The sequence below is a fragment of the Hippichthys cyanospilos genome, chromosome 3, assembly GCF_059441005.1.
Source record: "Hippichthys cyanospilos isolate Australia breed blue-spotted pipefish chromosome 3, RoL_Hcya_1.0, whole genome shotgun sequence".
In the NCBI taxonomy this organism is placed as follows: domain Eukaryota; kingdom Metazoa; phylum Chordata; class Actinopteri; order Syngnathiformes; family Syngnathidae; genus Hippichthys; species Hippichthys cyanospilos.
In genome coordinates, this window is record NC_142371.1 from 1,497,501 (window position 1) to 1,520,783 (window position 23,283).

General features: G+C 41.7%; 1 protein-coding gene across 3 annotated transcripts in view; it reads right to left on the reverse strand.

Annotated features, from left to right (window-relative positions):
- Positions 1-22,452, reverse strand: part of LOC148425373 (nuclear receptor subfamily 4 group A member 3-like) — a 27,108-nt gene extending 4,656 nt beyond the window's left edge. Inside the window, exons 1-7 of one of the 3 annotated variants that reach the window (XM_088411545.1) lie at positions 22,289-22,452; positions 20,537-20,689; positions 14,539-15,380; positions 8,401-8,530; positions 6,693-6,856; positions 6,397-6,596; positions 556-734 (exon numbers count right to left, since the gene is read on the reverse strand). In XM_088411545.1, coding sequence (XP_088267671.1) covers positions 556-734; positions 6,397-6,596; positions 6,693-6,856; positions 8,401-8,530; positions 14,539-15,378 — 1,513 coding nt within the window. In that variant the 5' untranslated portion in view covers positions 15,379-15,380; positions 20,537-20,689; positions 22,289-22,452. Of the gene's footprint in view, positions 1-555; positions 735-6,396; positions 6,597-6,692; positions 6,857-8,400; positions 8,531-14,538; positions 15,381-19,870; positions 19,953-20,536; positions 20,690-22,288 lie in introns of those variants that run through there. The other 2 variants (XM_088411542.1, XM_088411544.1) reach the window with 2 other exon arrangements.
- Between the last annotated feature and the right edge of the window lie 831 nt (positions 22,453-23,283).

Below are 23,283 nucleotides of genomic sequence, written 5' to 3' on the forward strand. Positions count from 1 at the left end.
AAACCACATTTATCTTTATTTGGTTCAGATTTAACATGGATAATCCTATTCATACAAGATATTGACATGGCCTGTGAACTGGGGATATGGCCAGGGTGTGATTTGTTTTGCACTTGACATTTCTATTCCCTCATTCTGGATGCGGAGGAAGCCACTTTTTTGTAAATAAGCCTTAAACATTGATTGCCGCATGTAAAATGTGTTTAAGCCCATTTACAACACACTTCCTGCTTTCTTTTTGGTCCATCCTTGCACGTGCTTTTTCCCTGCTGCATGTTTGACATGCACATTGATTAGCGCGCAGGTGTCAGGCAGGTGCAGCAGGTGCTTGTAGGTATCAGGTTTTTGTTGGTGTGAGACTGCGTTTGTGCGCGCGTGTGTCTTCGAAGAGATTCGTCCACCTGATCGCTGTCACGTTCAATCACCCGCACATAAACGACAAACGTTTACGTGGCTAAAATCACCTCGCATAGTCAACGATGCCTTTCGACGATGTATTTCTCAAAATGCGCCACATGTTAATTCTTAATTGAATGCCCTTTTGTGCGTGTTTACCTGTGAGTAGCACCAGCGCGGCCAAGCAGGCGAAGGCGGAGGCGTCCAGGTTTAGGCTCTGGAGATGAGTAGAGAAGTCTCGGATGGAGTCCAGCCATTCTCCAAAGCCGCGAAGGCACTGGAACCTGTGCAGCACCAAACCGTTGCAGAACACCAGCTTGTCCTCCGACAGCATCGACCTGCCAAGAAGTAGGAAATGTGCAGGTTCTTTACATTTAGGGACTTTTTCCACCATTCATTTATTTGCTGTAGCACTTGCTTTCATAAGGGTCATGGGTGAGTCTATTCCGGCTGACACTCTTGACTTGTCACCAGTCAATCACAGGCACGTAGAAGCCTTCATGCTTACATTTAGACACGCACGTGGACATCTGGAGTAGGGGTATGAAATCCATTCTTTTAACGGGCCATATTGAAGCTGCTGCTTCCCTCTGAGGGACTTTATGACCATCAAAACCATTTAATGGATAATCACCTCGGCATATCTTTATTACATATCGCTAGTATCATGTCACCTTTTGGTGAATTTGATATTTTAAAATAAATACTCACTATTGGTCAATCCACATGCGTGAATAGTATTTTTTGTCAGTGTTAAACAAAAGACTTGCTTTTTGTCACAATGGTAATAGTAGGGAACGTGAAACACAAGTGCCACTACAGTTGATTGCTGTTATGTTTTTTTTTTAACAAAATATTGAATGTAAACTTACAAGTCAGAACTAGAAATTAGACTTTTGATAATTGTATACAAATTTTGGTCACATGTTGACTGTAAATAAATTGGCGTAAATAGACTGGCTAGACTGGTCCATCTTCAAATCAGTTATTGTTTTTTTTTGTTTTGTTTTTAAATTTACTGATGGTTAATTGACTCCAAAATCAAGATTGTGTAAAACCTACCACAAATACTTGTTATTTTTTTTAAAGTGATAATAATTTAAAATTTCAGTCCACTTTTTTCCCCCAAATGGAAAGGACAAATCCATTTAGCAAGAAATGAGAAGCAGACATTGTATTATTTTGCGTTTGACACCAGGAATTGAGTCTTCAATGAACAGAATGGTGTGTTTTCGTAGTACAGTCGAACCTCTATATAGTGAACCTCTACAAAGTGAATCTCTCTTCATAGTGAACGAATCTTTACGGTCCCTTGCAAAACAGCTATATTTGACGTGTATGTAAAACCTCCTCATAGGGAAACTCCACATAGTGAATAATCTCTTCATAGTGATGCTATTAGTCAGTCCCTTGACAGCATCTACCTCTATATTGTGAATATCTGAACTTATCGAAAATTGTGAAGTTGTAAAATTGGGCGCACTGTCGGGATTTCTTCCCTGCCTAGCCGCTCTCGCGCGCCGCGACTTTCTCTTGCATTTTCACTTCGTCCGCCGTCCACTGCGCACGCGTTTCTCCGCTGGTCATCCCTCCGAAAATTCTAAGATGTCGGAATCTGCCGTGAAAAGTATGGATGCTAGATCTATAAGTCGGAAGCGAAAGCCTTTGTCGTTGGAGGAGAAGTGCGACATAATTCGGAAGTGTGCGAGTGGAGTGAAGCAGAATGCCATTGCAAAGGAGTACGATGCTTCGCCTGCTGCGATATGTGGCAATCTGAAGAAGAGAGAAGAGATAATGCGACTTGTGGAAGGCGGAAAGCTTAGTGGAAGCACAAAGCGCATGAAGCCTATAAAATTCAAGAGTGTCGACAAGGCAGTGCTGTTGTGGTTTCAGGAGATGCGAGCTAAAAACGTCGCCATCAGCGGACCTACGCTTCTGGCCAAGGCTGAGGCATTCGCTAAGCATTATGGAGACACTTCGTTCAAAGCAAGTCAAGGCTGGCTAGAGAAGTTCAAACTGCGACACGGCGTCGTCTGCAAGACTGTGTCGAGCGAAGCGGCTTCCGTCGATCCTACAATTGCTAACTCTTGGCTAACGACTGAGCTGCCGGTGCTGGTCGAGTGCTATGCACTGTACATTTATTTACATATTTATTAACATATTTATTTTTAAAAAAAGTATATAAACGTATATAAAATTATTTACATATTTATTAAAAAATTATTCACATTTCATCAATGAATTCTGAACATTTTAGGAAAACCTCTATAAAGTGAATCTCTCTTCATAGTGAACTTCTCTCCTCGGACCCTTGAAGTTCACTATTTAGAGGTTCGACTGTATTTGATGAAGCCTCCACAACTCCAAAAACAAACTCCATACTGGAAGACCAGAATCAAGACTCAAACCCGAAACTCAGAGCTGTGAGGCAGACACGCACACCACTATCACTTCAAACAGCATTCTGTCCGAAAGCAATCTTCATTTAGATCACTATTGATGCCCCCTTTAACATAATCCTGGGTCTACTGGAACAAAGCAATACTGACTTGGCTGCACGTGCATTCACACACACAATTTGGACAAACATCAAACACCGGCAGGCAGCCGATTAAGATATGTGTTTTCCAAATTATCACGTTTTGAACCGTTCCCGCATTTCGGGGAATGCAGGAATGAACGTCTGGGATAAGGAGCCCAAATGGGTTTGACTTGAAAGTGCTTTGACCGCTGCGTGCGATGGAAATATGTCTTAATGAGGAAATGAAAAGGCTTCCTTCAGTTACTCATGACACAGAACCAAGAAGGAACGGGAGAGTTGGAGCATGTGCATAAGCCATGCCTATAAAGCGCTCTTTATGAGTGCCTGACTAAACAGCATGCTTCCTACTTATTAGGAGCCTTCATAAATAGACCCCAAAACAAAAGGAAGACAGATGGACGACATAGGTAAAAGCTCAAATACAGAATGTTCTCAGGAAAGTAGTTTATACTCCAGAAACACTGAGAAAGGTGAAATCTCAATGAATGCTGTGCTACATTTTTTTTGCATGATCAGAGAGAAAATTGAGTGTCACTGATTTCCTGAATATTGTAGGCCAATATTAAGATAATCTTCTTATTGTACCCTTTGCAAATACTGACATTTCTAGACTTTGAACTGTTCCTGACGATAAAACTTGAATGATCCATTTGTTATACAACTTAAGACCTTGACTGCCAGGGGTTTTCCCATTACGCCCAGTTTATCACTATTAATTCAATTGGGGGATGTGAAAAAGTTTTCAATATGAGATTTCGACTGAGCTGAATATTTTTTGGAGGTTAAAATGAGTTGAATCTGTGAATAAATACATAAATATGGAAGGTTGTGTTATTAGTATCCATATTATATATAATAATAATCAATCAAACTAATTGTATATTGGTAAACCCATTCAATGCCAAGGACGTATTTGCACGTTTTTAGTAGAAATAGAATCCCAGATAATTAAGTACATTAAGGATATTCATTTCCAGATACTCAAGTATTAAATCGATACTTGAGAATCTGGCATTGACTATCTGGACTCAGCAAAAAGAAAAAAAACGTGAAAATACATCCCTGGCATTGAATAGGTTAAAGGGTTCTACAGAGGGGAGGATAAACAATTACAGAAAATAAAGAATAGACTAATTTATGGCCAATGTGGCATCAAGCTTCCTGGGGATTTGCATCTAAAACGTTGGTTATTCAAACCGATTTTGGTTAGGATGTAATCAGAATGATCAAACTACAGCCCGGAGTGACATGGTTAAACAAAACATTCCAATGAAGAATCAGGAATGTGTGATGTCAGACATTGGCTAAATCAGATGAAATGCATTACAACTGGGAAAACTGTCTTCAAATTTGCATTTTACAGCATATTAAATCAGATTTCAACCACCAGTCAGATGTGACGCATGTATCTAAGGACGCTCTTGTACCAGAGCACAGAGAGTCCCTATCCTCGTTATATACGGTCGGATTTCTGCCACACATTCCGCTCACCCCTGACGACGCGTCGCCACGGCAACCCGCCCAGAAACTGTTTGGTGACGGGGGTGCTCGTACGAGGAGTGACAAGTAAATTTACACGCACTCTGACGAACATGCAGACATAGGCTCGTATGAGGGGGGCCCGACAGGTGTGGGGGTTCAATGCGGGGTCGCCGCAGCATCAGCGCTAAATAGGGGCTGCATGGCAAAGCTCTCACAGTGCCATGTGTGCTCCATGAGTATGTGTGTGCGTGCGAACGAGGTCGCCATGAGTCCTGTGTTTAGGGTGATTCACCGTCCCAGCCTGAGCTTTCTCCTCCTACTGGAACTGTGATGCCACCACCCATCTTCTACCCACCCTGCACCTGGACATGGCAGGGTGCAGCAGAACAAAGTCGTACATCATCAGTGTGTGTGCGTGTGTTTGGGTGAGTAAGTGTGTCTGACTGTGTTGGTTTTTTGGCCCTAGACGACGGCCGGGACAAAAGGATGAGCTTGTAGGCCGAGCACCCTCCTCGCCGTAAATTCAAGCAGCCGCATGCCTTGCCAGGGCGGAGGGGTAACCCCGGGCGATGCGAAGGCTCAGGATGGCCCGGGGGGAGTCCTAATGGCACCGAACTGCCGTATGTGAAACGAAGGCCGTTTTTTTTTTAATGTAAGTCAGCTGAATCGAGCATGAATTTCCTGCTATAACTCGTCAGATGACCTGCTTTTTAGAGGTCCTGATCCCGTCAACCCCCCCAACACACACACACACACACACACACACAGAAACGCACACAAAGCCCGCTTGTGCGTCACTTATCAGGAGAGCGGAACTCTGTGGGTGTAGCTGCTGTCAGACACCGACTCCATTCATAATTCCCTTCATATGGTTGACCATTCAAGCTTCAAAATCAGATACACTAAAACAGCAGTACAGTTAAGCGCAAGCTGTCCCTGAATCGAGTTGTAAATTCGAGGAACGATTTAAGAGGACTTCATGGCGAACGTGACTTGAGCAAAATTTTAATATGAAATACAATTGTGTGGAATAGTTAAAAACTAGCAATAAAGACAAGATTCCTTTTATTATGCTATTTGGGTACCATTTAAAATCGTGCAAACCGATTACTGAGATTTGCATCAGAATTCATTAGGCAAACTTAAGGACAATTGTCTAAAATTTGTGCTATATGGGTCATATGCAAATGTGAAGATTTGAGATTTCCAGAACCATTTTTTTCAGCCCAATACCAAATAATACACTGATATAGAAAACCAACAATGCTAGTACTTTTGATATATATACTGGAAATCTTTGACAGAAAATTGTGAACAAAGACCTTTCTTTCCGAAGCATATTATAATTGAAACGACAATGTGTCAAATTGTCGCAGTTTAGTACTAAATATACTAGGAGTACATGTGAGATTCTTTTTCTTCTTAAGTATCTGTGGCTGGTATCAGCAGCCTCCATGAGTACTCAAACACCTCAATAATACTGGTACTCACCCATTCCTAATATAGATATTGTAATATGCGTTTTTGTTTTTTAATCATTTCAGTTCTCCTGATATTTTGGTAACATATGATGCACTCCAACAAAGCATTCCACAAGATTTTACGCACCTTCTTTTATGTTACAATGTTAGCGAGCTAGCTATGCTTACATCCTGAAAAACTGCTGGTGTGGTCGCTTTAGAGTGCCTCGTCTGCCAGGAGTGCGCCCATGTCGAAGAGGGAAAAGAGTAATTGCGAATTGGGGCAGAAAAAACTTCGACTTAATAGATAGTGTTTGGATGGGGCCTTTGGTTTGATGTCAAACACCTCTTTGTTATGATATGGAAAATTACTCTTGCTGGGTTCAACCTTGGCGGTCTAGATTCTACTTAAAATATAGAAACATATTTTTGCAGAGAGTTGGTCTGCATGAGGGTCAATCATCTGGTGTGTGGGTAACTTTTTTTTTTCCGATTCTCCAGTTACTTTCTTCTTACCTGTGAGCCAATCGCAAGACAAACAGCTCCAGGAAGGCGGAATCTATGAGCAGGCTCTGATCGTCCCGCTGGAGCTCAGAGAAGCCTGGCAGCCGCTCGGCCCAGCACCGAGTGGTCTCCATCGAGATGGTGAGGAGCCTGTAGAACAGGTGGATGTGTTCTGCGTCTGAGGAGGAGGAGGGAGGGTCGGCCGCGCTGAACTGCGGCACGGTGGGAAACAGCACAGAAAAGGAAAGAATGTTGACGTCTGTTTCGAGTGTCTCACCGGACACGCATTTGTCTCCCTGTCGGGGTACCTGGCTGTAGTCAAGGTCGTGGGGTGTGCAGTGCGAATAAGCCCTGAGCAGAGCGGAGATCAGGCTGACGGGTGGCGATGGAGGGGCCACTTCTGTCTGCAGGGGGCTCTTTGGTTTGGAGGGCAGACGCCCACGACGCCCCTTCAAGCTGTCGGTGCGCACCACTGTGGAGAAAAAGAGTCACTGTGAGGGTGAATAAAAAAGAAACCGTTTGGCGTCCCAATCATCACACAATCATTACACAACATAAACAAGGTGTGTCCTCGAGCTGATAAGTTAGCAGTATTTTTCCAGAGGTGGAAAAAGAGACTGAAGGGATGAAAAAGAGCATTCCCACACTGGAGGCTAGCAGCCAGCAGGTGGCAGTGTGAGTTGTGGCTTTACACTTGCTGGGAGAGACACTGTGTGATTGAGGGATCAGTGTTGCCAACTAAATTTCAGGAGATTTTACTATTGGATGATGCCAGTGGGTGAAGATGTCGTCGCATGATTATGATATAGATAAATGTAGATTACATAATGGCATTATGTGGTGTTATGCAAATTACTTTTTAATAGCTAATTATTTATAGTTTGTTTATCATAGTTTACAATACTTTCCACATAAAGTAAATGTAAATCTAAAAATTAGTAAGGTGATATGGGTCAGCGTCACGGTGTCTAAATATTTTACTCAAATAATAGCATAAAAGTAGAACAATAGTACTTACACAGTTTGCACTGTAAGATTTTCTAAAAATGTGTCGTTAGGGACACGGTCATGAAAAATGAAAGATGAAAAATGAGTGAATTTAGTTTGTTTACAAACACATTTTAAATTTCAAACGTGATATGAAGTTTAATTCAAATCAAATTCAAATTTGTAACATCATTTATATTTAAACAGGTTCCAAAAATATTCGAGGGGACTATAAAAGTTGCTAAATCTAGCAACAAAAACGTTAAATTGGTATCAATCAGATTGAACCATTTTGATCTGTTTATTGTCCAAGACAGTGCTTTTCAGTTATATTTTGCCCTCCCGAGGAAAGAGAAAACACCCCCCCCTTACCACACCGAGCATTAATAAGATTATTATCTATAAAAGTTGCATAAATATAACTAATACTGTATCTGCATTGATACTGCATTGACACAAGGAAAAAGCGATTAAGAAAAACTTTTAACAACTTTTATTTATGTTTTTTACAGCATTTTTACAGGCTAAAGGTTTGTCTAAGCAGCAAAAAACCCAAGTGCATCAAAGTTCCTGAAAATAAAAGATGCTAATCCTTATTTTATCACAATTCCACATCACATGGCAATAAAAAAATCCTTTTCCCTGTGTTTCTTAAAGATAATCCTCATGAATTATCTGTTTGTGGGTGTGTCATTTTCTGATCTCCAAAATTGGTCATAGGCAACAATCGTGTGTATTAATCATGCTCAATATTTACCATCAATGTTTTTGTGGTCACATTGAGTTAGGCTGTTGTGATTGTGACCTGTAAAGGAGCACTAGCCAACTCGGAAGTGAGCTGAAGCTAAGCACTTGATGATTTACTGGATTTAACTCTTTACCTTGAATTCTTGTTATAAATCCTGTGGGATGAAATAATAGAGGACAAGGACTAGGACACAATAATAGAGCTACTCTACCCTTGTTTCCCATATGCAACTAGAGACATGGATTAGTGTGGATGATTGTGTTTATGAAGAGTATTCCTACCTTCCTTGACCATGCCCACACTCAGACACTTCTGGAAGCGGCAGTACTGGCAGCGGTTGCGTCTCCTCTTGTCCACAGGACAGTTCTTACTGGCCAGACACACATACTTGGCGTTCTTCTGCACGGTGCGCTAGACAAGAAAAAAAAAGACCAAACGGACATTCCGATAATCAGCCTCCAAACACAATCAACCACCAAATATTTGATAAGTTAAATTCAATTCAAGCGCTCCCCTCCTTTGCTGGCAAAGAATGAAAGCAGAAGCTCGCAGGTCAGTTTTTAATTACGCGCTGAAAGCCGACGCTGACATCAGTATAATTAGATAAAATTAATTTCCCAACAAGCGTCGCCTGCAGGGGGGACAATTTTATTAGCGCGGGGTTTGACAATGGCGCCCGCGTGCGTGGCGTGCTGAGGAGGCTCCCGCGAGACAGGCGGCAGGAAGGAAGGAGCTGCGTGATCAGATTGTTTGTGAAGCTCGCGGGTCAGCTCGTGGCCCCCTCGGGGGCCTCTCGGGTCGCGCCTCGCTCAATGGGCCCCGAGGGAGCTGTTTTCTCCTCGGCTGGTTCGCGCGATTATTACTGACCTTATTAAAATGAAATCAGAAACGGGCCACGTGGGGACCGTGTGTGCTTCTCGCGTGGACAACAAAAACAAAAATGGTAGCGATTGTCTTTGCGCTCTCGCGCACGAGGACGTGGCCATGCAAAAATTACACTTAAACTGCTTTACTCTATGTAAAGGAATTCCTCCGCATATCAAAAACAATAAAATTTGGGGTGGATGTCACAAGATGGGTAATAATATGAATGACCAAGGTCCAATTAAAAATGTTTACTCTATTTGGGAGTGTTTTCATTCAGTGAAAGAAATGTAGAAAAACATGCTTTTCTTGTTTGGGAAAAAAATAATTACATCTCAGGCATTTTTGTGACGGTGGATACTGACAAAAGAGCGAATTTGATTGTTTTGGGGCTAAAAAGAAAACGAGTCAAAAATGTGGACAAACGTGCATTTCAAGATTGACATCAAGAAATAAAGCCATTACAGGGCAAATTAGCCAGTGCATTTGGCCCTGCTTTTTCTAAGAGAAGTCGAGCCAAACTGTGTTTTACATTACTCAAAGGGACAGTGTGTAAGATTTAGAATGTTTTTCATTAAAAGGAACAAATTAAATGATTGTATATTTCAAAAACTTGCAAATGAACGTGTTCTTCATGATCAACAGTATGTTTTAAATATAATCATCGATCTAGCTATCATTAAGTTATATTACATGGAGAGTAAAATCCACCAGTTTCCATACATCTCAGGAGAAGGCCATTTTGCCACTTGCTGTCAACTGAAATTGACATCACAGTTGTGCAGGGATCAGGTAACAATTAATCACGGCTCATCCTGCAAACATCACATGACCAAGCTCAGAAAACAGGTGAGTCGAGACTGGATGTGCCCAGAGCAATTGTGATGTTACTTTCAGTTGACAGCAAGAGGTAAAATGGCCATCCACTGAGAACGAATACCTGTACCTACATTGATGATTCCTGTCATTTTACATAAGCTAATTCAACTTTGTGAGACTCCAACGGTAAATCAGACTCACTGGAGACCATGGAAATCATTACTCTCCCAACATATGTGTCTAATTATACCCCCGCATGACTGGCAGATTGATATGTAATGTAATAGGGTGCTAAAGCCATATGTGAGCTGTTTCCATGGTGTCCCATCATCCCCATGTTTTTTTTTTCTCTTTTCGCGGCCAGTAACACTCATAAAAATTTTCAATAACTACCTCAATGTCTCTTATACGTCACATAAAAATGAAATGGGGACACAGGTAAATAGGGGCGGCAGTAACATTAAAGGGTGCTCCAATGACCCCATGCCTATTGGTTCAATCTCCATTAAGAGAGTGCATGTTTTTGTCCACCTGTTTGAGTATGTGTGCATGGCTGTCTGTGTTTGTTGTGGTGACTTTGCTAACCCAAGCAGGGTGGAGTGAATATAGTGTCTCGACATAGGTGCCCTTGGTGACCTCCATTAGACTGTATGTGCAGGTAGATACACATTTATTTTTTTTCCAATCTTAATGAATGCAGTTTAAATAATAAAAAAACATTTCCATTCGATTATTGTAAAGCTTGCTTGGTAGACAGCCTAGGGTGTATGTACGTTTAATCCTAAAACAGGCTTGGGTGTAAGGATGCAAAAAAAAAAAACGATCATTCTTGTGTACACTCTAAAAAATGTTGGGTCAAAACACAAATGGAGTCAAAAGGGGACTAACCTACAGTCGTTTGGGCTAAAGATAACCCAGTTTGGGTCAAAACGGGACCTACAAAATAACCCAAGGCTGAAACCACATGAATAAGGCACCAAACAATTTTTTGGTTGTTGTTTTTATTCATACCCAATGTTGTTTTGCCGCCTGCATGGATCGAACTTTGGGTCGTTTTGTATTTTATTCATTTAACCTAACAGTTTAGGTTAATTTGATGCTTCTCAGGAAGGTTTAACTCCCCAACTTTCCTCTATAAAGATCGTCTTCTATAAGAATTGTATAACTGCTACACTTATACAATTGTATCGTTAACAATAACAAAAAAGCAACAAGTAAACAAGTAACAATTTTTTTTAACTTTTTATCCATAAAAATAACTTAAAGTGCATCAAAGTGTCTGAAATAAAAACAAATGTCAATGCTTATTTAGCGTAAACTACTGTAAACAGTTTTGACCAACTGACCTGAAAAACGTATTAAATCAATAAACAATCATACACGTAACTTGATCCGAACCATTTAGAGGAGCACCGATATCTTAAAAAATTCAACTTGAAGAAAAACATGTAAAACATTCTGCTGATTTTTAAAAAAAAATCACATTAATCTTTAGTGTGATTTAGAAAAAAAATGTTGACAGCAGTTTTAAAAGGTTTTAAATCCCGCACAATTTGACAATGAGATTGCCACTGCACCACCTAGTGGTTTTAATGTGCAATCACACTTCACATGGCAAAAGCAAAGCCTGTTCCCCTGGCACCCCCCCCCCCCCCCAATAATGTGCTGTATATTACTGGTCCTATATAGTTGTAGGATGCTGTACTCAAATTAAATAGTAGTAAATTAAATTCATGAAACATAGGCCACAAATGACTAGAATTAGGGGGACATTTCTTGACATTATACAATATTTGTCTGAAGGAGCAACTACATTGTCTAACTTGTAAAAGCATCAGAAAGCGAAACTAATGTGGCTGTTGTGTGGGAGAAACTTCCTTTAAGAAAGTAAAAACGAGAAAAAAAAGAAGGTAAATGTTGATTTGGATGAGTTCAATGGACTATATTACCGAACAAGAAGCACACACGCTGTGGGTGCTGTGGGAGCAGCACGAAGGCATGCAGAGGCAGATTCTTGACATGTAACATGTGCTAATAGCTGCGGTTTAAATTAAAAGCCTTCGGGGACTTTCTTCCCCGCCTCCCATCCTCTGCATCTTAATCAGGGGCAATAAGAGCTTTGTGCTCTGTGTCCGTCAAGTACAAGTTGGTGCAGCCCAGATTTATAGCTTGCAGATTTCATGTGCATGTTTTTGTGAACTGATTCAATTGTTTCCAGTATGGAAAACACATGTGTACAGGGATTTTTTTTTTTCCAGCTCGCATCGATGTTCAAAATCAGGTTTATCTAAAAACCGAGTTCAGTATTGAGCTCCAAAATTCGCAGCCGGAATTAATGGACATTTTTCTGCCCAAGTAATAAAATAAGAAAGGCTAACTTATTTGAGAGCTCCAATTAATTTACTGTGAAAATGTGTTTCAAATTGCACTGATGAACTAACAATAATTTTACATGCTAATAACTCTCCGGTTATAATTGAATCATAATCTATTTTTAAGGGACAATAAAACCATTATGATAATGGAGCGTGCCTGATAATATGGAAAAGAACATGTGTACCGAATGCTAGCTGTAGCAGATGCAATTCCACTAAGAAATTAAGTGCAGTCACAATTGCTGTGTCTCTACCAGTGGATAAATGCACAAATGTGATGAGTGGCTTCGGCAGTAAGTGCGCATGAGAGGAAACGAGACTTGATAGGCAGCAGACAGACAGACCCCCTCCGGCGCCGCAGCAACCAGACACTGCTGTCATTAATTAGTAAATAAAAACAAATAGTGAAACTAATTGAAAAGAATGATAATCATTTACACCAACCATAGGCATTATTCATTTAGCCGCATTTGTACTCTCTATTGATTGGACTTCTAATTTTGCTCTCTTGCAGCCAGCAACAATACAGAAACATATAACAAATAATAATCATTATATATGTGTGCGTATGAAATGATATATATTTTGGAAACATTGCAATTCATTTGTACATCGTTGACTATGAATTCGTAAACATGTTTAGTAGTGTGGCCGTAGTGCAAAGTGAGTTTGGTGTGTGGTATAGAGCGTACATTAAAAAGTAAAAACAAGTTTGACTAAAAACGATCTTGAGCACTGTGTGTGAGTGTGTGTGTTTGTGGTCACATGGTACGTGGGATATGTGTTATACTCAATCTATAATGTGACTCATATCATAAGCGCCGCATCTAATTATTTAGCCCGCTGATTCAAAACAAACTAAGATGGTGACAATACTGTATAAAGTAGAATGCTGCTTGTAATATACGCTCGCTATATTTTATTTGGAGTGGCTGTGCGTTAAGGAGGTGGAGGTGGGGGATTTTTTTCTTGGTTGTCTTAGAGAGAGCGTGTGTTCTCACATAAATCTCACACTCACACACACACAAGCCGTGCACACACTTTGGTCACTTGGTTGCCGGGAGCGACGACCTCTGTGGGTGTTCTGAGCTTTCATAATGACTCTTCAGACAATTTAAAGCGGGGCTCAAGGTTGGGGCGACTTCAGTTAAATACAAGAAAATGACTTACAGGTTACAGCTTGTTTGTCATATTTTCAGGTTGAAAATACACCTGCTGGTGTGACTTTTTTTTTTTGAATGAGAGGCTACATTAAATTTATGATGTGACATTGTATTCAGGTAAGAGATATGGAGATAACGTTAGGTTCTCGAACCTCTGAACTCAGGGCCGAAAGATGATTACAGTAGTGCCTTGAGAGAGGAGTGGCATGACTTTTTTGGCACGGGGGCCATCATTCAGCTGATTTTTTGCCTTAACTCATGAGAATTTAACTCGCTTCACTAAAAGCAGCAGGTTTGTTTTTTCTTGTTGCAACAAAGATTGTTGATCGATGGTACAACAATACTCACAGGGATATATTCTTTATCCTCTATAAAAAATAATACACAGTAACTGCAATTTGCAGTCATGTGCTGTCAAACCTTATTCGTTCGCATGAGCGTATTATACTGGCCATGAAGGCCAAGTTGCACACAGCAAAAGTCAAGAACAAGTCAAGATAAATGAATGTTTTTTTTTTTTAATCTAGATTGTCGAAAATTATTGTCACATGTTGCATTCTATTCAATTATCTTCTTAGTTTTTTAATGAGGTAAATCCGATAGACAGTTTTTCTTTCTTTACATTATGCTTTTTTTTTTTTTTTTTTTAGGATGCTATCATGTATTAATGTCATTTCTGTTTCTTTCAAAGGGGATTCTTTTTGGTTTGTTTTTGCGATACAAGAGATCTTGTAAAATATAATTGAAAATCACTGATTTAACCCAAGGCGGGGTTTGTTATTTTGATCTCGCCGTGCATATTGAATTTTGGGAGGCTCAAGAGCCGACGCTGGTTAACATTTTAGACAGGTATACTAAACGACGTCATTTGATGTAATGGGAGAAGATGTACATGGCCCTAAAGGGACCTTTTGGAATTGGGGTTTAAAACCAAGAGTAGCTGGTCCAATGACTTGCTGTGGCAAGAGAAAGTTGCTTCTTCTTAATCCACTGTTAGCTTGAACTCAGCACGGGTAGTTTTTATTACTGTTAGATGAAAGATGTGGACCCATTGTGTCAGGTCAACTCCTCAACTTAATGTGTTGGGTATAAATAGCCCAGCATTGGGTCAATTCGTTTAGAGTGGGCTAGTTAATTTACACTATTTGTCTTCTGTTCCAGCAACTTTATGAGTGTGAGTGTCTTTTTTTTTTTTTACCTTGAAGAAGCCTTTGCAGCCCTCACATGTGCGGACGCCATAGTGCTGGCAGGCTGCGTTGTCCCCACACACGGCGCAGGTGCCCTCTCCTTGCGGGCCGCGTGGAGGGGGCGAAGGCAGGCTGTCCCCGAGTAAGGGGCCGCAGGGGCCGAGGGCCAGGGAGCGGAACGCCAGGCTGGTGCCCCCGGCCCCGCGGTGCAGCTGGTACATGGACTGCTGCTCCAGGGGCGGGCCGTGAGCGTGGGAGACGGAGGAGGATGAGGAGGAAGAGGAAGAGGACGTGCGGACCAGGCCTCCTCCTAGGCTCTCGTAGCCCCCCACGCTGCCTCCGCTGTGGGGCGGCGAGTGCTGGTAGAAGTGCGGAAAGCGGGGCGACTTGAGGGAGCCTGTGTCCAGGCTGGAGCCCATGGAATGGGGGTGCGATGGGGGGACCAGGGAGTGTTCCTCCCAAAGGAAAGAGGTGCCAGGCTGTGGGGGCATGGAAGGGGTGGTGGGCGTGGAAGGCGGTGACTGTTTAAAGTACATGGCGGAGGAGGACAGGGCCTCCAGTTGCGGCGCAGTCGGGTAGCTGTCCTCTTCCTTCTTGATGGTGGGCCGATGCGGGGGCATCTGGTAGAGGCAGGACGATTTGGGCTCGTAGCCCCCATCCACAAACACGTTAAAGCTGGGCAGGGAAGTGGTGGCGGCCGCGGCCGAGATCTCGCTGCCGCCCAGGTCCAGCTTGGTGTAGTCGGAGGTCATGAGGTCAGAAGCGTAGCTGTCGCCCTGGTAGCCGAAGGACTGACCGGAGTAGGCGGAGCTTGGGGGGGTGGGCCCGTACTGAGCCTGCACACAGGGCATGTCTGAGGGGAAAACACAACACACGAGGATGGTTAAGAGGCAGCACGGCACGAGTAACTAACAGGATATGATTAAAAAACTCTAACAAGATGTTAGGGGTATCATTAGTTGGGAAGGTGAATGCGATGATATGCCAGTTAATCATTTTTTGGAAGAGGGAAGCGGGACTTTAACAAGGATTGATGCAGCACAGCAGAGTAAGGCCAAGAGCTCTAAGAAAGACATGCATCATGTGAATTAACAGTCAAAAATGCGTAGCTCGATGGGAACAGACAGTTGTCAGAATTGTTGTGTTCCCCTACTGTATCATCAGTCACGCATCAGTTTGAGCGAACCTTTTGATGGATTTTTACAACAGAGTATGCAAGCAAGCCTGAATTTAGAGCTGTGTGAATTCACAGTACAACCGTGCCGCAACATGCTGAAAATTCTGATACTGATCTTTCATTCTCTTTTATTTCTATCAATTTCACAGTAAACTTCACCTGGGAATTACAAGTCCACATTTGTAGCAAGCCGGCATTCCCTCTTATTTGGAGAACTGCACAAGCAAGAGACTAAAAAAAAAAGGTTTTAAGGCCTTCCACAAGTGCAGCAGAACTAGAGCAAAAATGCCCTTCATGAATCACACCACACACCAAGCAATTGACCGTAGCACACGTAATCAAACAGCTGCAAGTCAAAGACACCAAACACTAGTGTTCTATCAGGCTTTGAAGCACCATAAATTACTGTACTAGTCTTTTATAGAATTACAGAGGCACAAGGCAAACATACATCTTGCATATATGGTAACAATTCAGTATGAGGAGAGCAAATGGTTAAGGAAATTTGAATTGAGTGGATAGATGGGATCTCCCCACTCCTCAACTGCTCTTATGTAGTTTGGAAACAGAGATTCCCCACACTTCACTTTTTACCCACAGGTATACTGTATATTGCTTTTGTTTGACGGAATCCTTGTATCTCCAAAAACATCACTGTTAAGGAAAATTGTTCAACCATAAACGTTTAATTGTGAAAGTTAGTAAATTATTTTTAACACTTCAGATAGGTCACTAATTTGTAAATAAATAAAAAAAAAAGAAAATAGAAATTCATTTAAATGTGACAGAGGTTTTGGCTCAACGCCAGCAATAGGAAATTATAAATATAGGTAATTATTATTGTAAAGTACAGGACAGTATACTGTGTATGGAATATTCACATGTCTTGCAAATGGCTGCTTGAATCTTGCTATTCGCTCACAATTTAGTTTTTGTTGTGAATAATCAAATAATATGACACGAGATTTTTTATTGGCTGCGGCATCTGCATTGAGGTGTAAACTGGTTCAAGAATCTTGCACACTGCGCGTTCTCTCATGTCCCCTGTAAGATATTTCTAAAACTTTCTTTTCATATCTGGGATTTATACCTTTCATGTTTGGGTGGTAAATGTATGAGGGTTCACTTTACCTCGCATAATTAATGTGAATACATCCATTTACTCTTGTCTCCGCGGTATAGATGTTAGGGTTGCCCTCTGCTTGTCCGTCAAATCAAATTAGAGAGGCAAAAGCGGAAGGCCTGGACAAGTTCATGACTTCTCTGTGAGAGTTAGTGAGAGAGATACTAAGGCAGATAATATTAACTAACAATAGAATGCAATAAATGGTTTTGCTGGATGCTTGCATACACATGCACAAACAAAAGCTAAATTCAGCAGACGCCAGTCGCAATGGCTTCCTTCTGATTCGATCTGGACAGAGCCACACCTGATTTGTGTGTTTAGTGTATATCCTTATCAAACGCCTTTACGTCATGCACCTGCACGTGTGTGTCTGTGTGTGTGTGCCGACGTGAACTGTCAACACAACCACTCTACCATTGACACCCTCATGCGCACCGAGTACCGTAATAACCGCCGTCATGTTTGTCCAGTTAAATATGGGACATATTAGCCTGGCTGTGGGTAAAGCACATACAGATAGTTCTGTCCACTTATACAAATGCAGACCGGGGCTTTTAACGGCTGTTTAAAGGTCATGGGTTTATTAAAAGGCACAAAAAACATTGAGTTGGTAGTCGAAAGTCGGTGACGCCCGATGACCGTCAGGAGCGTTACTCATGGCGGAAATAGGTGGAGAGGCACAATAATTTGCGTTTTTATAGGACAATGACATTATTCCTCCTGTGAGGCCTTGAAAAGCTCAAGGATGACTCACACTAACACACACACACCCACACAAAATTATACATAAACATTCATTTATCAATTCAGCAAAATAGAGGGACTCTTTCTCGATAATGATTCATTTTGTTTTTTCACAAGATCTTTAAAAGAATGATCCTGATGACAGGCAAAGCTCTGTCAAGAGGGGTTAACCCCAAAAAAATATCAATAGAAACTCTGAGGTCATAAAATTCCAAATTCATTTTCAGGAAAAACCTGTCACTAAAGTTGTGCTGCAAACAATGCGAGAATTCAGGTAACTGAGCACCTTAATAGTTTTTTTTCTCAAATATGTTTTGCCTTAGCTCCTACTTTTATGGATACTTTTATCACAGCGAGCAACATGTGATAATGATAACCACATTACTAAAAAACAAGGACTTCATGAAACAGCAGCATGAGTTTATTTGTTCCTGCTGCAGAGTCAAATTTGGCCATGTCAACAAAATTAAAAACACACAAAAAAATCTCTTAACGCCACATTGTTAATATATTCATTTGTCATTACCCTTAAGTTAAGGTGTGCCTTTAGATCTCTATTTTTATGACAGGTGTGAATCAAGCAAGGCACATGATGTATATATGTGCAGAAACAGGTTCGACCAAATATTGCTAGTTTTGCTGATGAGTGTTAGCCGGTCGATCTGGAAAATGGAGGGCAGTGCTGCTGTAGGAGTGGTAACAGCCGCCTTCAATCATGGCCAGTCAAAATAGTTCCTTTCATTCTCTTTCAATGCAGTGTGATATTGGTGCACTCGTCGTGATATAGCAGATCCGCACCCCCCCCACCCCCCCCCCCCCCCACCCCGCACACACACACTCACATATTTATAAATAAAATATGTTCTTGTAAACCACTTGTCTACCCTACATTGTCTACTACGATGTGGTCTGAGCAGTTGTACGATTTTGAGAGAAGTTATTCTTATTCAGCCATTTCAGCGGAAAATAGTAAAGTTTCTATATCATCTACAATTATATTGATAACTACATTATTTTTCATGCACAAGTACTAACCTTAAGAACTTCCTTTGTCACATGCTGTCACCTGAAAATTACATCACATGTGCTTATTTTTCAGATAACGATCATCACGGCAAACCTGGTAGCTGTCAATGACCAAACCATTTTTAGTCCACAGCAAATGGATGAATAGTGTCACTAAGCAAGGCACATTTTGCCAGAGATTCTCTGCCAAATTGGATAACGTGTGCAATGAGACCTGCATTGATATAAAAATTAAATAATAGGATATGCCAGCATTTGTGTCATCGCACATACATGCTGTCTATGAAACTTTGTGAAGAAAACTTGTACCTAAAATATTGCCCGTACAGTTAAGAAGGGTTGCAAGATTGAAACTGATTTTTTGGTTTTATTCCCTTTCTTTTTTCTGGGAAAAAAAACATGTTAAGACATGTACAAATTGGTGGTTCACCAGCTTCCTGAAATAATCTGTGTTCAACATAAGCAAATTTACTATATTTTAAAAACTACTAGGTCAAAAATTTCCGAGATCTTGCACCACTCACGCAACCTTCTGCTATGCAAGATGTCTTTTTTTCTTCCAAAGATATATGAGAAAATACAGGCGTTGTGGTGAGGAACTGCGGTCTCACGCCAACAGGTCGAGCCTCAGGTGGATTAAGTCACACCTGTTGTGTCACATCACTTTATGCACTTGCGGCAAGATGAAGGAATTAAGGCGGCATCAAACAAAAACATGTTGGCTGACTTCAAACTGCATCTATAGCCTCAGGTGAGAGACACTTGTGTCTTAAGTAAGTGTGCCTGTGTGTGTGTGTGTGTGTGTGTGTGTGTGTGTGTGTGTGTGTATGTGTGTGTGAGTGTGCAAATTCGCAGCGTATATGTGGTGTTAAGGATGTAAACATAAACCCGTGTACGCTCAATTCTGCCAAAAACAAGCACCAGCATCTCACAAGAGGAAAACCAGTAAAACTACCTTGCTCTGGTTTTGCCTTCAATATGCATCCCTCCCTCGGTAACACAGACGCGCGTACGTACGCACGCACACACACAGACACACGCATACACACACTCCTATGCACTCAACTGTGCAACACAACTTAAAAATGTGTTTTTGTCACGCAAAAAAATCTGTGACATCTACACCACTTTCAAATTGTTTTTTTTTTTTTTTTACATTCACGTGTGTGTTGGTGTGTGTGCGCGTGCAAGCAAGAGGGCAGACAACCCAAGCAGTCAGACGTACAAGTTGCGCAGCAGTAAAGCGAGGTGAAGGGAGACAGTCTCTAACCTCGAGGTGCGCATTTCAACTGGACAAACTGCAGCTGTTCCAAAAACTGAGTGCGCTTGTTCATTGTCAGAATGCCATAGATCTAACAAATAAAAACATGGAGGTTTCAATAATCAATGCAAAAGAAAAAAAAAACATTTTGGCTGATTTTTTAGGAGTCTTGTTTGCAGTTGGATTGCATCAAACACACTAGGACAACAAATAAAGCAAACTATGATTTAAGCGACTAGACAAAAGTAACCGAGAGCTAGTTGTTTGACACGAAATGATAAAAATTTATGGGTGAAGCAAAAGCTATAAATCACCCTATTTTACTCAGTGTAAATAATTGCTCACACATGACGATTTGACATGATATTTCGCTCGTTTGTTTGCCTAATAAGTCAAATGTCAGATCATTCAGCACTTGCCACACGCGCGCACTCTTGCGTTTTTTGCAAACATAAAAAGACAAAAATTCCCAATTACGTTTCAGCAAGATGGTCTGTTTTTCACACAGAAAGAAAGAAAGAAAGAAAGAAAGAAAGAAAGAAAGAAAGAAAGAAAGAAAGAAAGAAAGAAAGAAAGAAAGAAAGAAAGAAAGAAAGAAAGAAAGAAAGAAAGAAAGAAAGAAAGAAATGGAAAAGAAGCTTCGAGAAGACGAAGCTTTTGGGTCAGGTGTTTTACCTGGCGTGAGAGCTTCGCGCTGAATGGTGCTGGGTGTCCGGGCGCGTGGGGTGGCGTGGCTGCGGCCGGGTCGGTGCTCGTCGGGCTTGACGGAGGAAGGCTCTAATATCCGGGACTGCGAGCTCGGCTGTGGGCACGTTTCCGAACCTGAGTCTGAACGAGAGAGAGTACGACTTGGATCAGAGACCAGGGCAGTAACTGCCGCAATTGTTATTTTCCCGACACTTTATAAACTGTATTTTTTGGGAACCCTAAACATGAGATTTGACACCCAAATTAACATTATTTATACTACCATTTTCGCAGCGTGTATTTCAGCACGTAGGAGTGCAAAAACGTTCAGTGTGCATCCAAATGCCTTATGTGACCACACAATACAAACCAAAGTGAACACTTTTATATAAAGCTGCGGAGTGTGCAAGAAGAAGCTGCGGGCTTCTGATCGCCACCTTGTTGGTCTCTTGGGGTTTCATCCAGAAGGGGAGGCTGGCGGCATGACCCAACGCAGGCACACATGCATGCATGCATGCATGCAAAAGAAAAAAAGAGGAAGGAGAAGAAGTAGCAACTCCCGTGCGCCGTGCGCCTCTGGCTGCCTCTCACTGTGGTCAGACGCACCGCACAACAGGGATTTCAAGGTTTACAGCGCCCCCTTTCCGCCATATACGCCCTCTTCGTCAATCAGATTCTCCAAATTCGTACCCTCATGCTCTCGTGACCTATAACCTCGCTTGCAGGATTGAATCCGAGGAGATTTTAAGTTTCCCATCACTGGAGGAAAAGAATGAGTCTGATTTGGGGGAACTCCAATCTTAATGTGTAGCCCTAATAAATCATTTATATTACATTTTGAAGCAAGCACATACCATCTTTTGGCTTTTTGATCAAATAGAGCTCATGCCTTTTCGGCTCCAAATTTGTTTTCAGGCCAGAAAGTTGTCATAACACTAAAATTCATTAAGATAAACAAGGGAAACAGGAAACCATATCTTATATAATCAATAAAAAGACCTAACAACTCATAGTAGGATTTTTGTTTTGTTTTTGTTGCACAAACATTTGAGTAATTTCTCAATTCAGTTGAGAAAGCGACGTGTAGGAAGCCCTTCTTTGCCTCAGCGCGACCCGGTAACCATGAGAGCCGCTCGTAAGCCGCAAAACACGCACCCCGGAGCGCCGGTAAACCCCCGGTGCCGACTCGCCTCCCTCCCTTGCGCCAATAAAGCCGGACCGCGGCTTCTTTCCAGCAAACGGATACTTTTCAAAAGGGGCGAGAAAGCGACGTGTAAAACTATAACCAGGAGTGGACTGCAGTTTGACTGAAGGGAGACAAGTGACTCTTTGGGTCAACTTTTTAGTAAGACTTCAACAGGACACTAGAAGTGATGCGAGATTGAAAAAACAACAACAAAACTTGTTAGATTGGACCTTGAATGACAGGTCTGTTAGATAGTTTAAAAAGATGTTTAAAAAAATAATAATAATGAAAAAATTGCTAAATTCTTTTTAAAAGTCTTTCTTTATGAGGCATCCCATCTCCATGACAACCGGAGACGATCTGCTTTGCAAGAAAAAAACCCAACATATTGAATGGAACTCGTCTCGAAGCCGAGTCCGGCTTCCCACACGTTTACGAGCATTTGGACCACTCAGCGTATAAACCGGCTGAAAACTCATAATAACTGGACGCACTCTCGTGGTTGGGCACGTGGCTGTATAATTTTTGATAATCTTATCAAAGAATTGACTTACTGCTTTTCTGTGTAGGTTCCGTCTTTACTTGTGATGACAAGCCCGCATCAAGTATCCTTTTCCCATCCAAAACGATCAGCGAAAAGTCGAAAATGTAAAAACAAGAAAAAAGAAAAAAAAGAGAAAAAAGTGGATCGTGGAAAAACACGGCAAAAGTTTCTTGCTCTCGTTCTTATTGTTTTGTCAAAAGTAGTCTGAGTGTTTATAAAAATGAAAACTAAAAACACCTGAGTGGTCGAACGTGTGTCTGTGTCCGTCCCCTTTGTGAGCGCCACTTTGCAAAGTGTGCACTTTGTTTATGCGCGCCGTCTGAGGGAAGAAAGTCAAATAGTGCATTTATGTGGGCTCAGCCTTCACTAGAGCGCCTGGTATGCGCTACGTCAATGTGACGCCATGGGATAGGTGACGTCACTCCAAGTAACGCTCTCTCTCCCTCGCTCTCTGGCTCTCTCTCCTCCCCGCTCTCTCTGTACTGAGCACGCACACAAACACAGAGCAGAGCGAAGGAGAGGGATTCTACTGGTTGGTTTGGTGGTTGCTTTAAAGGGAGACCCTCGCCGGTGGGCGGTAGGGCCAGTTACGTTTCACTTCTCATTTAAAGACCAGAGGTGCTTTTTGACATGTTTGCTACATATTTGCACCCCGCCTGACAGTTCTTCATAAATGTGCGGTTAAAAAAATGTCCTTACCACCACGCTCGTAATACAAGCAGATAAGAGACTTATTCAAAAGTAACATATTACAGAGCTTGTTTTATTGGATGCAATTTATTTATTTTTCATAATCATTCACAATTTTAAATGTTGTTTAAGGGGATGGCATGGGCCACGCTTGGACACCAAATACCTACGCCCCTGTCTCTAATTCAGATTCTTAGGAATCCACCATGCCCAAAAAAACAAATAATCAGACAGAAGGTGTGACTGACGAGGTGTCAATTTTGACTCATTCCCAGGCACATTCATAGGCTGTGTGTTATGAAGAGCTTGAGGGGC